Here is a 14,770-nt window from a genome sequence, read left to right as displayed (position 1 = left end):
GACTTGCCCTTCGGACGTTTCGTCATCACCTGCGGGGGCGCCATGTCCTCCTGCTCACGGACAATGTGGCGACGAAGGCCCATATCAATCGCCAGGGGGGCACCCACTCCCGTTCACTCTGGCGAGAGGCGCAGCTGTTGGGCTTGTGGGCGGAGAGACACTTAGCTTCCATAGTGGCGGAGCACATCTCAGGAGTGTCCAATCTTCAGGCGGATTGGCTGAGTCGCACAACCCTGGATGATGGCAAGTGGCAACTGAGCCCGGAGTTGTTTCGGAAGATATGCAGCAGATTCAGCACGCCCCGGGTGGATCTGTTCGCCTCCCCCGACAATGCTCAGCTGCCCCGGTTCTTTACCCGGTTCCAGTCTCCGTCGGCGGAAGGAGCGGATGCTCTCAGGAGCCGGTGGCCCCTGGGCCTTCTTTATGCCTTTCCTCCCCTTCCCCTCGTTCCCCGTACGATAGGGAAGATAGTCACAGAGAGGGCTCTCGTTATCCTGTTAGCCCCGTACTGGCCGAGGAGACCCTGGTTCGCGGACCTGGTCCAGCTGTTGGTAGCAGATCCCTGGAGGATTCCCCCGGGGGAGGTCGTTCTGAGTCAGGGGGCTTTACATCACCCAGGGCCTCAGTGGCTTCATCTGACCGCCTGGCTCTTGAACGGGGGATCCTGAGGGGGCAGAGACTGTCGTCGGGAGTTATAGCCACCTTAGAGGCGTCTAGGAGGCCGTCCACGGTTAGGATTTACAATGCCACATGGAAGGCGTTTGCGAAGTGGTGTATTCCCTTGGGGTTGGATCCCTCTAGGGCTACCATCCCGAACGTGTTGGAGTTCCTCCAGAGGGGGTTGGAGGACGGTTTGTCGCATAATACGCTCCGACGCCAAGTGGCGGCTTTGGCCACCATTCTGGGGGGGGAGGGTTCCCCCACCCTTTCCCGTTCTCCCCTGATTAAGCGTTTTCTGAAGGGGGCGGCTAACATCCGTCCGCCTCCGGTTCATAGATTTCCGACCTGGGATCTGACCCTGGTTCTCCAGGCTCTGACGAGCTCCCCGTTCGAACCACTTAGGACGGTACACATGCGTCTGCTTACCCTTAAGGTGGTGTTTTTAGTGGCCATTACATCGGCCAGGCGCATTTCGGAGTTGGGGGCCCTTTCTTCCCGCAGTGACCTGTGTGTAATACACCAGGACAGGGTGGTCCTTCGTTTGGATCCTTCGTTCATTCTGAAGGTGAATTCACAGTTTCACAGGGCCCAGGAGGTCGTGCTCCCGAATTTTTGTCCCAACCCTTCGAGGGAGCAGGAGTCGGTGTGGCATAAGCTGGATGTTCACCGGGCTGTTCGCATATACCTAAAGCGAACTGAGGGCATTAGGAAGACCGAGGCGTTATTTGTTTCCTTTCATCCAGGCTCGTTAGGACGCAAGGTGTCTTCCTCCACCATCGGAAGATGGATTAGGTTGGCCATAGTTGAGGCTTACGGGGCTTCTGGGAAGACCCCCCCCGTCAGGGATCACTGCTCACTCCACCCGCAGTGCCGCTACCTCTGCGGCCTGGGCCACCAGGGCGCCCTTCGAGGATATTTGTAGGGCGGCTGCCTGGGCCTCCCCCACGCCCTTTATTAGGCACTATCGTTTGGATGCTTATGCCTCGGCTGAGGCATCTTTTGGCCGGAGGGTCCTTCAGAGGGTGGTGGCCGATTCCTCACCTGGGACCCAGTCTGCCCGCCCGGGGACGTAGCGTGGGTATGTCCCTTCTGTGACCCCTCCCTCTACTCTACTGGAAAAAGAATGTTGGTCTTACCTGAACGTTTTTTTCTGGAGAAGTGGAGGGAGGGGTCACATTCCCGCCCTAGTTAGTTAGACAGGGTCCGGGAGGTGTAGAGTCGGGAGGCCCCGGGGGGGCTTGTCCTTGTTTGTGTTTAACTTGCAGGTGCTGGCCGTGACATCGCGGAAACTGGGAACCAACGGGAGAAGGCGAAGGTTAAGAAGTTTTCTCTCAGTCAAATGGACCAATCAGGCTGTGTTAACCCTTCTGTGACCCCTCCCTCCACTACTCCAGAAAAAAACGTTCAGGTAAGACCAACGTTCTTTTTCTGCTGCTTGCTTGCTTCCAAGATTGTCTTTATTTTATTAATACTGTTACTCTAAAAGATATTTTTGAAGAGGCGTTTGGCTTTGGACCACATCTAATGTTAGGCTACAGAGGGATTTTTGCATGAGATTTAGAAACTCGCCCCAAGTGGCTTAATGTGCTGTTTTGCATTTCAAACAAACAGTTGTTGCAATTGTAACTTGTGGAAATTAATTACATACGTGGTTCACTTCATATGAAGAAGCTGGCCTTCCAATTATTACTGTAATGATGAAAACAGCTGCTTTTCTCTGCCTACTTTTTCTGCGTTGGCTGTAATTTCATTCATTTCTGATGTGTTATTTTTTTATGAATTGAAAGTTTTACATCATTTATCCTCCCCCCCCCCCCACCAACTAAGGTATTCCTGCCCACCTGATAATTTTCTTACATTTTTCAGCATGTGTTCCAGACAAAGCATGAGTCAAATGTGGGTGACCCAGAAAAAACTGGTTCACGACTTGATAATACAAGCACGTCCTTATTCTTCCCCCTCCATTTACTGACCCAACACAAATGCAAGCTATAGTTCATAGGTTCTGGTGAAATACCAAACCGTTACCAAGAGTTGATGTGATTGTAGCACACAACGGAAGAGAAAATACTGGTAGTCTTTGACTTAACAGCCATTTGTTTAACAAACAACGGTTTGAAGTTGTGATGGTGCTGAAAAAAATGACTTATGACCAGTCCTCACACTTATGACCATTGCAGCATCTCTACTTCCAGGTGATCAAAATTTGGACACTTGGCAAATGGCATGTATTTACAATGGCTACAGTGCCCTAGGATTGCCATTTGCGGCCTTTTGGGGGGGTTTATGGAGCTGTGGTGGTGCAGTGATTAGAATGCAGTATTGTAGGCTAACTCTGCCCACTGCCAATAAATCAATTCTCACCGGCTGGCTCAAGGTTGACTCAGTCTCCCATCCTTCCAAGGTGGGTGAAATGAGGACCCAGATTATTTTTTTGGGGGGGGGGGGCGATGTGCTGACTGTGAACCACTTAGAGAGTGCTATAAAAACACTGTGAAGTCTAAGTGGTATTGCTATTTCCAACAGGCAAAATCAATGGGGGAAGCCTGGTTAGCTTAACGACTGCAGTAAAAAAAGGTCATAAAATCAAGCATGACTCACTTAAGGACTGCATCACTTATCTAAGGAAGTTCCAATCCCAATTGTGGTCATAAGTCAAGGATTACTTGTAAGAAAGCTTGAAAACATTATAGAACATGATACATTTATTTATACATTTTGAATGTAGGTTAGTTTTAATATTTAACATTACACAAGAAAGTAGATATCTGAGCTCCTGGGATTTTTTATCCATCTTTGAATAATAACTACTTCTTTGTGTTAATGAGGCCAAAGGCAGAAAGTTACTGATAAAAGTATGTTTTGCTAATATTTGCATATTCATTTAAAACCTGCAAATGAAACATTCAATTGAAGCCTTTGTTCTCATAATTTGTTTATGAGAGAATATTCCACTTATTGAAATAAGGTTAAAATATTGATTTGATTCCTGTGCCTCTTATCTAGCAGTGCAAACTTCTTTTGTTGTATTATGCCATTTTTAACGGATTCTTGAATAAAATCTAGTACAAAGAAGGGAAAAAGCCTTTTTGTAATGCATTTAAGATTCTCCCCATCAAGCGACTTTCTGGCTTTGCCTTAACAGACAGATTGGAGAGGGAATACATATTTATATACTCTGAAATAGTACCAGATTTGAGGCACAGACGGTAAACTTGGGGAAGATAGAATCCCTTATTCTGTCTGTTTAGTTTTCTTTATGTCAGGTCATCATTCTCTCAGAGGCTCTGAACTGGAATATATTTATTTTGCATTGTATTGTTTCTATTTCCTCCACTTACTCCAGGAGCTTTGCATGGAGCAACAGGTTAGATTGTGCTAAATAGTCACTAGTAAAGAGTTAACTTCGATCCAATATATTATTGTGTGTGCATGTTACTCAAAAATGTAATGGACCCTGGATCTTGTTGAATGTGATTTGTGAATGCAGCTACTGTCATTTTGCAAACCAGGAGTCATAACTTAACGTTACCCATGACACCTGACTGGATTGAAACATGATTAAATGATACCCATTTGCCATAATTCTTTGCCAGCCACGATCAGTATTTTTGTTAACTCATAATCAACTGCCTATATAGGTTGCTTATAACAAAAAATGGATTTAGGGCGTATGTCTTGTATATATATCTTAAATAGAAGTATACTACACATGGCAAAGAAATTAAAATCTTTATTTAATAACCCAGAAACCTTAAACTACATAAAATTAAGATAAATTTTACCCTATGCTTGCCAGATATGTCCTCATGACAGCCTTAATTTTCTATTTATGGCTGGTGAATATTAGTTACGTTGCCAATTTTTGGTGATCTACTGCTTAAGCAAAATCTTTCATTGTTAATTAAATCCATTTTTATTTCCTGAGTAATCCCTGAAGTCAGTGGAACTTGATAAAGATTTCTGTCATGAAACTGTTTGATAGCCATAAACTAATGTTACAAAATTATTCTGGACAGTTTAATATTTTTATAGTACTGGTTGAGATGTCCAAGTACTTCTGCCTTTCTTGGCTAAGGATGTGTTTTATCTAGAATAATGAAAATATAAATGATCCCCCCCGCCCCCCTGTCAGGGAAAAAAAATGCCCTGGGAAATCTGAGATCAATGGACCGTGGCTTCCTTCCGCATATCTTTTGAGATATTGAGAAAAAATAAAAGTCTTTTAAAATATTCTAATTAATAAACAAACTTTAATAATAAAATAATAAAAGTAAATGAAACAGAAATAACTAATTGGTTACATTTTGATAATGAAAGCTACGTCTGCCAAAGTTGGCTGCCGAACAAAGAAGAGAGGAATTTTTTTTGGAATGTGTAACGCGTGCGCAATAAATCACTTTCAGGTAACATTTTGTTTTATGACCTGCGCAATAAAGCTTTCTTAGTTTAACTCTTGAGTGTCAATTCAGGCAGTTCAGGCCTAGCAAACTTTTTAACATCGTGACACCCCCCACCTTCAAAGTCTGCATCTTGCCCACTACTTAAATACAATAAGCCATTTAAAATTGTGGTATACTGATTATAGCGATAACAAAGTTAAGAAAAAATGTTGCGTCATATTTAGTGACTGAAGGGACAGGTTTTTTTTTAATCCCAATGAAGTTTGGGGACAATTTACCTTAGCTATATTTTTCTCATCAGAATTATTATTCTACGTGTTCACATTTAAACACTGCTGTGTACAAAATAACTAGCCAAATATGTCTATGCTTATAGATTCCTTTCTTTAAATTTAGAGAAGCTGGAGGTTGCACCACCATCCACTGGACAACTGAAACACGGTAAATGCTTATGTCTATTTTGTATTATTATTTTTAAAAATCAGATATTTCCATGGGTCAAGGGATTGAAAGCCCCCAATAACTGCAGTATTGCCACTCTTAGTATTTGGCTGTTAGTTTTCACATTTTGGGGGGACGGACGGACACTATTAGCCATGCTACTTTAGGCTCTAGAAACAGAGGTCTGCTCTGATGAGGATCTTTTGAATTCTTCCTCTTATCTCTCTCCTAGTTACAGATTGGCTAAAATCATTTAGTACATTTCAACCCTTATTTGGATAAATAGCAAACAATGCCATATTTTTTGATATAATTGCAAGTGGCGATTTAAAGTACTTAAAACATTGTACACCTCTCTTTTTGTTCTAGTGTTTTTCCACAATGCAGTACCTTTTGTAGGCTTTGGATTTTTTGATAATGCCATTATGATTGCTGCGGTAAGTCATCTTGATACCAATCTTTATATATCCTGAAATATTTCTAGTATTGCAGCAATGCAGCATTGCTAGTTTCGGTTCTGTTTGAACACACCATTACGCCAATGCAGTATCATGTATATATTGCTTTGGGGTCTTCTAGAGCAGGGGTGTTTTCATTGAGGACCGCTTCAGGGTTGTGTTTGACCTGGGTGTGAGTGGGCATGGCCACCTTGATGTCACCTGTGATGGCCAGGTACTAAGGCAAGACTTTCCTCAGACTCTCCCTCACTCTCATTATTATCTCCCTCCCTCCCTCCCTTTCTTCCTTCATCATTCTCCTTTCTTCTTCCTTCTCCTCTTCCCTTTATTTTTCCTTCCTTGCTGTCTTTCCCTTTCTCCTTTCCGGTCCATTCTTGCATGAATTGCAAAAGGAGAAACATTTCTCCTTTTGTTTAGTTTTTAGTTTGTTTTGCTAGCTCTCTGCCAGCAAAAACAGAGCCCAGGAGGGCTGCATGCGCTCCCCCCCCCCCGGCTCCATTTTTGGCCGCGACAGCTTCCTGCAGCCCTCTGGCAGTAAAAACAGAACTCGGGGAGGCCGCGCGCAACCCTCATGAGCTCCATTTTCATTGGCAGAGGCACCCTGGGCCAGTCCTTTGCTGTTTCTAGGGTGGCCCCGCGGTTCAGATCTAAGCATATAAGGATACGGGCCTTGCGTTTAACACCCCTGTTCTAGAGGAGCAGGTGTGCACGCCTCCCTCTTTTTACACTTGCATTGTTTCTTACAAGTGATTCCTGGTGGTTTGTCTACATAATGTGTGGGTGATAATGAAACTCTCTGTTATTTTTAGGGCACACAGATAGAGTTATCTATAGGGATTGTGCTTGGAATTTCTACCATGGCAGGCAAGTAACGAAGCCCATTTGCTGTTTATGTGGATATTTATAGCTGCTTATTTATCATTTAAGTTTCTATGCACAGTGAAATTCATAGAACCCCTTGCTGCTGTTTGAGGAAAGCATGTGCTTAACATCAGTGGGAACTTTTATCACGAGATAAAATTAGGAACCATATCCATCTTTGTCTGAAGTTTCCTGATATTTTTCTTCTACTTCTTCTGACGCAATTTTGGGAAATTTTATCTGTAAATAATATAGCATTCCTACTCTTTTAAAAAAATAGCTGTATCTGAGTGCTGTTTTGTATGGGTACAACAATATGGGAGAGTTTATTTTGTAGAAGTAATTGAAAGAGTACGGAATTGGGTTTCTTTTTTTTTTGCAAAGGGGAAATAATTATGACTCATTGTCTGAACAATAATTGGATGATTTATTATTGTCTTTGGAGGAAACAATGGTTTGGTTTAGTGGCTAAGGCACCTATTTAGAAACCAGGAGACTGTGAATTCTAGTTTTGTCTGAGTCATGAAAAACAGCTGGGAGACTTTGAGCCAGCCTACAATATCAGCCTCTGGCGACAGGTCACTTGATCAATTCTTGTTTCAACCAGTTGATCAACTATCAATTCATTTGAAAAGAAGCAGATCTTGCACTTTTTTGGGCAGGTGGGGGGGAGGAGAGTGAAGAAAAGAAAAATACGTATTATTGGAGGAAAGGAGCTTCCATTATTGACCTGCCACCTGTTTGGACACAGCTTTTTGATTGCTTTTCTAAAAACAGATTAAAGGATGAGTCACTTGGCGTTAGACCATTTTGTGATGTTGGATTTTGGCTAAGGCTGCTGTTACAGTTTAACAGTCGTTTCGCGTGCTACAGTATATACACCCAGATTCTCCAGATGACGAATTGGCCTCCTCATTTTGCTTCCAGCTTTTGAAGAAATTTGTTTTATCTCTCACGTGTTGTTATTCAATAGTTTGACTTTAGAAAGTTTGAGAATAATTTTGAGAAATAGAATATGCTCTCTTCAAATAAAATAAACACTACCGTACTTAATTTTGAATAGAATTTTGAATACTGTTTTATGGTAGATCTAAGTTTGTCATGATCTTGCTCTAGAGAATATAAACAGTGTATTGTTGGAGCAGATTAAATATCTGCCATATCAGCATTCCCTTTCCATAGAGGCCAGTGGGATACCCGCAGAAAATAACCCGTAGCTTTCATGATGCTTGATTTCTAATTTGAACTAATCATCCATACACATGTATACTAAACAATGGAGAACGGAGGTATAGTCGTTGTGGGACATTAAATTTGTATCATATTAATTTCCCTGGTTTCTAAGTTGTTTCTGGGCTCAAGTCAAAGTCCTTCTTTGATTTAAAACTTCTTCTTAGGAATTGCCCATCTAAAAGAATATTTTTTTCCTCAAGTTTCTCTTCTGAGGACTGTCTTTCAGATTCTCTGAGTACCCCAACCCCCCCCCCCCCCATGAGACAGCGGCTTCACTTTTAATAGCAATAACCTAGAAGTGCTTAAGCTCCTAGGGATCAACCAGGGCCAATTACTGAACAATTTTGTAAATTACCCTGCTAAATTTATGATGTTCTCATACTTAAAAAAAAAAATCATGACGGCTGACTGATTGATATTATATTTTTATTCTATGTTGAGAATCAGCTTTTATGTGGTACATAAATATACCCAATAATAATCTTCAAAAGAATTTTAGTTTTAAGCAATAATATGGTTATAAAACATTTTCTGGGTATTTCTGCAGTGTTACTAATTTATATAATACTGTAATTTTCCAACTATCTAGCTGCTGCCTTGGGAAATCTTGTCTCAGACTTAGCTGGATTGGGGTAAGTTTAATTATATATTTTTTTTCATGAACTTGCAGTATTTTTCTATAATAGAATCATTTGAAGCTCAAAATGCTAATCTCCGCTCAGAATGATAGCTGGAAAAGCACCATAACATCTTGAGGACTAACAACCTGATTTGAACATGGAAATGTTTTGCATGTTCCCTCATGTTTTTTTGAATTTTGATATACAGGTAGTCTTCGATTTACAACCACAATGGAGCCCAAAGTTTCTGTTGATGAGTGAGTTTTGCCCCATTTTACAATCTTTCTTCCCACAGTTGCTAAGTGAATCATCGCAGTTGATAGGTTAGTTGACACGGTTGTTAAGTGAATCCGGCTTCCCTGTTGATTTTGCTCGTCAGAAGGTCACCAAAGATGATCCCACGACCTTGGGACACAGCAGAGGTCATAAATGTGAACCAATTGCCAAGCACCTGAATTTTTGGTAAAAGGATTATGGGGATGCTGCAAAGTTCATTACTGTGAAAAATGGTCATAATCCACTTTTTTCAGTGCCTTTGTAACTTTGGACGGTCACTACATGAACTGTTGTAAGTCGAGGACTATTTGTATTTATTGGGGTTTGAGGATAGGCTGGTACAGAGTAATATAAGCTGGAACTCCACTTCAAGTCAGGGTGTTGGAGCAAAGGGTGTAACTTCATAGATTAATCGTGCCTGTTGCCCTCGGTTGAGTTCATATTTCCTCATTCTCTTTTGAATTCTTACCCAGTTCTCAAGTCAGCTAAGAATAGGTGTTTACATGAAGAAGAATGGGAACTTCAGGAGTTGACATTGTAGTATGACCTAAAGAATCATCTAGGTCAGGGAACTGTGTTTTTATTAAATTTATATTCTGCTTTTCCAGGGGACAATTGGGCATTTAAGGAGGTTTAATAAATGTAGCATGATATTAGAATATAATAATTCAAAACAAAAATATTTTTAAGTATTGAAAAAAAAAGGCAAGAATGATAAAAACACTCAAAGGGGAAAGGAAGGCATTTAAGTGTTTGCCACTTATTCTATACCTAAATTAGAATGATTTTTGCACGTATAAATCAGGCAAAACAATATTACGGTCAAGATTAAAAATGCTCCCTTTTCTACTGTATAGTTTATCGGTGCTGGGTTGTCATTGCAAAATTTTACACAGCTTGGCTCTTTCATGGCTAACTTTAATTTTCTACAGTTAATCAAAATCAAGCAAAAGTGGCATCTTTCAGGGATTCATGTGCTCAATGTATTTGTATTTTTTTTCTCCCAAGTCTTGCAGGCTACATTGAAGCTATGGCCTCCAGATTGGGCCTTTCAATTCCCGATCTCACCCCCAAACAAGCTGATATGTGGCAAACACGTCTTAGTGCACACTTGGTGAGTATGTGTATTTATGGATGAGAGCTCGAGGGGAAACCAAGACGGAGAAAAATAGCAACTTCAATATTGCCTGAACACTAGAATTTGGATACCAACTATGTATGCTGTTATAATAATAATAATAATAAACTTTAATTTATAGACCGCACCCTTTCCTAAACAGGACTCGGGGCGGTGTACAGACATATTAAAACAATGTAAATACAAAAATATAGGTAGATATACATAAATAGACAGAGGAGGTAGGTTATACACTGTACAATAGATTAAAATTCAAATATAAATTAAAATTACCCTTATAAATTACCCCAAAATAAGGTGTTTGCCAGGAGGTTGAAAGTGGGACTATAAATCAGCCAGGCCAGCTAATTGGAACAGGTGGGTCTTAAATTTCTGTCGGAAGGAGCGGAGGTCGGTAGTAATTCTAATATCGGGGGGGAGGTCATTCCAGAGGGTTGGGCCCATCACAGAGAAGGCTCTACTCCTGGGTGCCGCCCGTTGACACTGCTTAGTGGACGGCACCCGGAGGAGTCCCTCCCTGTGGGAGCGGATTGGTCGCAGGGATGTATGAGGTGAGATGCGATCCCGCAGGTAACTAGGTCCCGTGCCATGAAGCGCTTTGAAGATGGTAACCAATACCTTGAAATGCACCCGAAAAACCACAGGCAGCCAGTGCAGCTCGCGCAGGAGTGGTGTTATATGGGAGTACCTGGTCCTCCCCATGACAGCCCACGCGGCCGCATTTAGATCGGGTAATGGAAAGGTACACGCAGGCTAACGGTAACAACAGCTCTTTATTATCTCAGTAGCAACTATGTACAATCCAGCGAAGGTTGAGTCTGACAGCAGCCCTTTTATAGGGAGCTGTCAGACCCTTCGACCAATGAGATTAAACCTCTGTTCCCGCCGGAACAGAGGACCTTGGTGGAAACCACTATAACTGAGGCAAGCATCTAACATATGCATTATTGTCTGTTATTCCTGTGGGGATAAAAATAGAAACGGAACCTTTTAGTGTAGATTATGCACCATAATCTGCATACAACTGATTCTCTCAAGAGGATTTTCAGAGTATTAAGACGCACCTTTTTCCCCTCAAAAAGAGGGTGAAAATATGGGTGCGTCTTATACACTGAATACATCGTTTTTGGCCACCCGAAACCCTGCCCTCTTTGCAAAAATGGCCGTGCATAGCCTCTAGGAGGCTTCCAAAGTGCTCCTAGAGGCTGGAGAGGGCAAAAATGAGTGGGAAAATTGGCCGTTTTTTGCTTGTTTTTGCTCCACCCAGCCCCCGGGAGCCCTCTATAAGCCTCCTAAAGGCTATGCATGCTTTTTTTTTGACAAAAAATGGGCCCGTTTTCGCAAAAAAACCGGGCCGTTTTTTTCTCGTTTTTGCCCCCCCCCCCCCAACCTCCCAGGAGCACTCTACAAGCCTCCTAAGGGCTATGCATTCCCTGTTTTTTTTTGGACAAAAAGTGGCCCGGTTTTCACTAAAACCAGGCCATTTTGGGGAGTTCTGCAGAGTGCAAAAACTTTTTTTTTTTAATTTGCCTCTTCAAAACCTTGGTGCGTCTTATACTCCGAAAAAATACGGTAATTGCACATTATTTCCTGTGCAAAGTGATGAGCTCCTAATCTGAAAACTTCAGCTTGAACCACAGGTAGTCCTCAACATACAACTGTTCATTTAGTGACCGTTCAAAGCTACAACAGCACTGAAAAGTGTGACTTTTGACCGTTTTTCAAAGTTGCAACCTTTGGCGCGTCCCTACTATCACGTGATCAAAATTCAGATGCTTGGCAACCGGTTCGCACTTACGACCGCTGCTGTGTCCCAAGGGCACATGATCCCATTTTGTGACTTCCTGACAAGCAAAGTCAATGGGGAATCCATGCTCACTTAACAAGCAGGTTACCGACTTATCAGCCGCAGTGATTCGCTTAACAACTATGGCAAGAAAGGTCATAAACGGGGGCAGAATTCACTCAACAAATGTCTCGCTTAACAACAGACATTTTGGGCTCAATTGTGGTCCTAAGTTGAGGACCACCTGTACATAAGTGATGTTTGGTATCGGATTTGACCCTAAATGAATATCCCATTCTCTTCTTTCTTTCTTTTTAGGGTAAAGCTATTGGAGTGGCCATTGGCTGCCTTTTAGGAATGTTTCCCTTGTTCTTTCTTGGAGATGAAGAAGACAAAAAACTGGATGGAAAAAAATAACCTTTTTACAATGTTTATCTATACATATATAAACTAATGTACCTCAGATATACAACTATGCTGTCCCAGTATATAGGAATTTAGAGACAATAAGCAGCATGCTATTTTACAGAAGCACTTAACTTATTGTAGCTGTGTAACATCTTTTTTATAAGGGGTTTTTCCTTTTTTTAAATGTAAATTGTTGACATGCGATTTCACTTCTACACCGATGATTGATCTTTACCATATCTCCCTGTTTGTTGGGTTCCTTCACCTGGATGGTTACTTTAATTACCTGTCATTGACGCGATGTACACCTTTGGGGTTCGCATTTTCCTTAGCCTTCAGAAACGCATGGCACAAATTTTGATCCACAAAATCTTCCGCTCCAGACTTCAGTGTAGTTAGGTGACAGCTGCCCTAGGAAATACCATGCTGTAACTTTCTGGCTTTTATTTGTCTTGTGGCCATATTTGTACCCAGGTGCCTGAAGCAAAGTTGGTTAGAACAAGTGTTGACTTGTGAAAGGAGAGATATTTTGGGCGAGGCCAATGTACAGACCCATTTTATGATCAGAGTTCCTCACCCCCCCTAGACCGAGTGTGTCACTAAATTACCCAGGTCGCAGCTTAGATCAAAGTGACTCCTATAAGTTAATATTGCCAATAATAGCTAGCATGCAATGCAGCAAATTTGGAAAGTGTCTAAAGCATCTTGCTTCTGCAAGATGCTTTAGAAGTATTGGCCATCTTCATTCTCAGATTTCTGGTACCGAATCTTCTCACCGAATTATTTGTGTGCATGTTTGTTTTGCCATAGTATATTTGAGAATCGGGCTTAGTCTCCACCCGACCCATGAACTTCCAACCTAGTTTGTCTTTCTAAATAAAAAACAAGCATAATATTAATCAGGCCAAACTCCATTCCTGATCTGAAGGCATTCGGAAACGGGATAAAGTTTCTGCTTGATGCAGAAGAGAATTGGGCCGGTATGATGCCGAACAGAAGAAGCGGTGTGAATGGGAGCAGTTGACAAAGATGAGAGCAAAGGAGAGTTTAGAAGAAAAATAAAGCAAAATATTAAGCCTTGACATATATGGCTGTCTATCCCCCCTCCCCCCACCCCCAAAATGCGCTGATTCTTCTGTAAAACAAATTTCTGCCACTGTTGCATGTTTTCTCTGCTTTAGCAATTCCAGAGTACTGATATTTGTGTCCTTGTCTGTGAATGTCAATGGGGGAAAATGGTAATCTGATGGTCTAAAATTGATCCTGTCCGGACGAGTGATTAGTCTGTGCAGAGTATAATTTCCAGAAATAAAACTTGTTTACTTTTCATTTAATAGGGTTTCTTTTCATTTTGCCTTGTGCTTGCAGTTAACTGTGCAGTATTCAAACGGACTGAAACTTCCTAACGAGCATTATGTTTTTCTTGATTATGTGGTGGGTATATTCTAAAGCATTTTGTTTTTATTAAATAAAGAGGACCATTTGTTCATCTGACGTTTCCAGTGAAATGTATTTACTGAAGAACCTAAATAGCACATTTGATCACAAAAGTGCAGGTGTTTCTGATGTCTAGAAATTTTGCAATAACTCAGAATTGGCAAAGGGTGGACCGCATGCAGTTCCCAGCTCTCAACATCAAGAATTGCACTGCTAAAATTACTGACAAATTACTACATTGGAGGAACACTGCAATCCATTGCTTATATAGGAAGGAGCCAAGCCCTAAAAAGGAGAACAAGTTGGGGGACATTATTTGGGTTGGCTCTAAACACCCACAAAAATGGAGAAAAACAACATTGAAACCTACTCTAGTCCTCTATAAATCATTTTGAAAATACAAGGACTTATTCTAAATAATCCCAATCCCCATCTTAAACTTCCCTATACTGTAATTCCTTCTAGTGGGTGAAACTACTTATCTGCATTTGCCTTTACTTTCTGGGTGAAACTAGATAAAAATTTGATAAGGGTAGTGGAGAAAAAGAGCATTGCCTTGAAATAAAAATGGAAATCCTTTCGTTTCCCCTCTTGTCTCTAAACATGTACATTGACAGGGACTCAAGTACTAAGCTCAAATGTTGTACATTTAGCCTTTTGGAACAATGAGGGCTGTCATTGCATGATCTAGGAAAAAACAGATGATGAATTAACACTTGTAGACAGATATTATGGAGATTCCTGTGTGGCCTAAGGCATTTTTTGGCCTTTGAAGCACAAGAACTGTACACCTCTTCAAAGGCACTTTGTACATAGCAGTAGCACTTAGACTTCACACTGCTTTACACCCCATCTAAGTGGTTTACAGAGTCAGCCTATTGCCCCCAACAATCTGGGTCCTCATTTTACAGATATCGGAATGATGGAAGGCGGAGTCAGCTTTGAGCCAGTGAGACTCGAACTGCTGGCAGCCGGCAGAATTAGTCTGCAATATTGCATTCTAACCACTGGAACCACAGCTCTTTAGTGAATTGTACCAACCAGCTCCT

General features: G+C 41.7%; 1 protein-coding gene across 1 annotated transcript in view; it reads left to right on the top strand.

Annotated features, from left to right (window-relative positions):
• Positions 1–13,778, top strand: part of TMEM65 (transmembrane protein 65) — a 36,563-nt gene extending 22,785 nt beyond the window's left edge. Inside the window, exons 2-7 of the mRNA XM_081950601.1 lie at positions 5,460–5,504; positions 5,874–5,941; positions 6,772–6,826; positions 8,646–8,688; positions 9,961–10,066; positions 12,195–13,778. Of these exons, the coding sequence (XP_081806727.1) occupies positions 5,460–5,504; positions 5,874–5,941; positions 6,772–6,826; positions 8,646–8,688; positions 9,961–10,066; positions 12,195–12,293 (416 nt within the window). The 3' untranslated portion in view covers positions 12,294–13,778. The remainder of the gene's footprint in view (positions 1–5,459; positions 5,505–5,873; positions 5,942–6,771; positions 6,827–8,645; positions 8,689–9,960; positions 10,067–12,194) is intronic.
• Positions 13,779–14,770: the final 992 nt, after the last annotated feature.

Source organism: Natrix helvetica (genome assembly GCF_964273705.1).
Source record: "Natrix helvetica genome assembly, chromosome: 4".
In the NCBI taxonomy this organism is placed as follows: domain Eukaryota; kingdom Metazoa; phylum Chordata; class Lepidosauria; order Squamata; family Natricidae; genus Natrix; species Natrix helvetica.
This window is presented reverse-complemented; position numbering and strand designations above follow the sequence as displayed.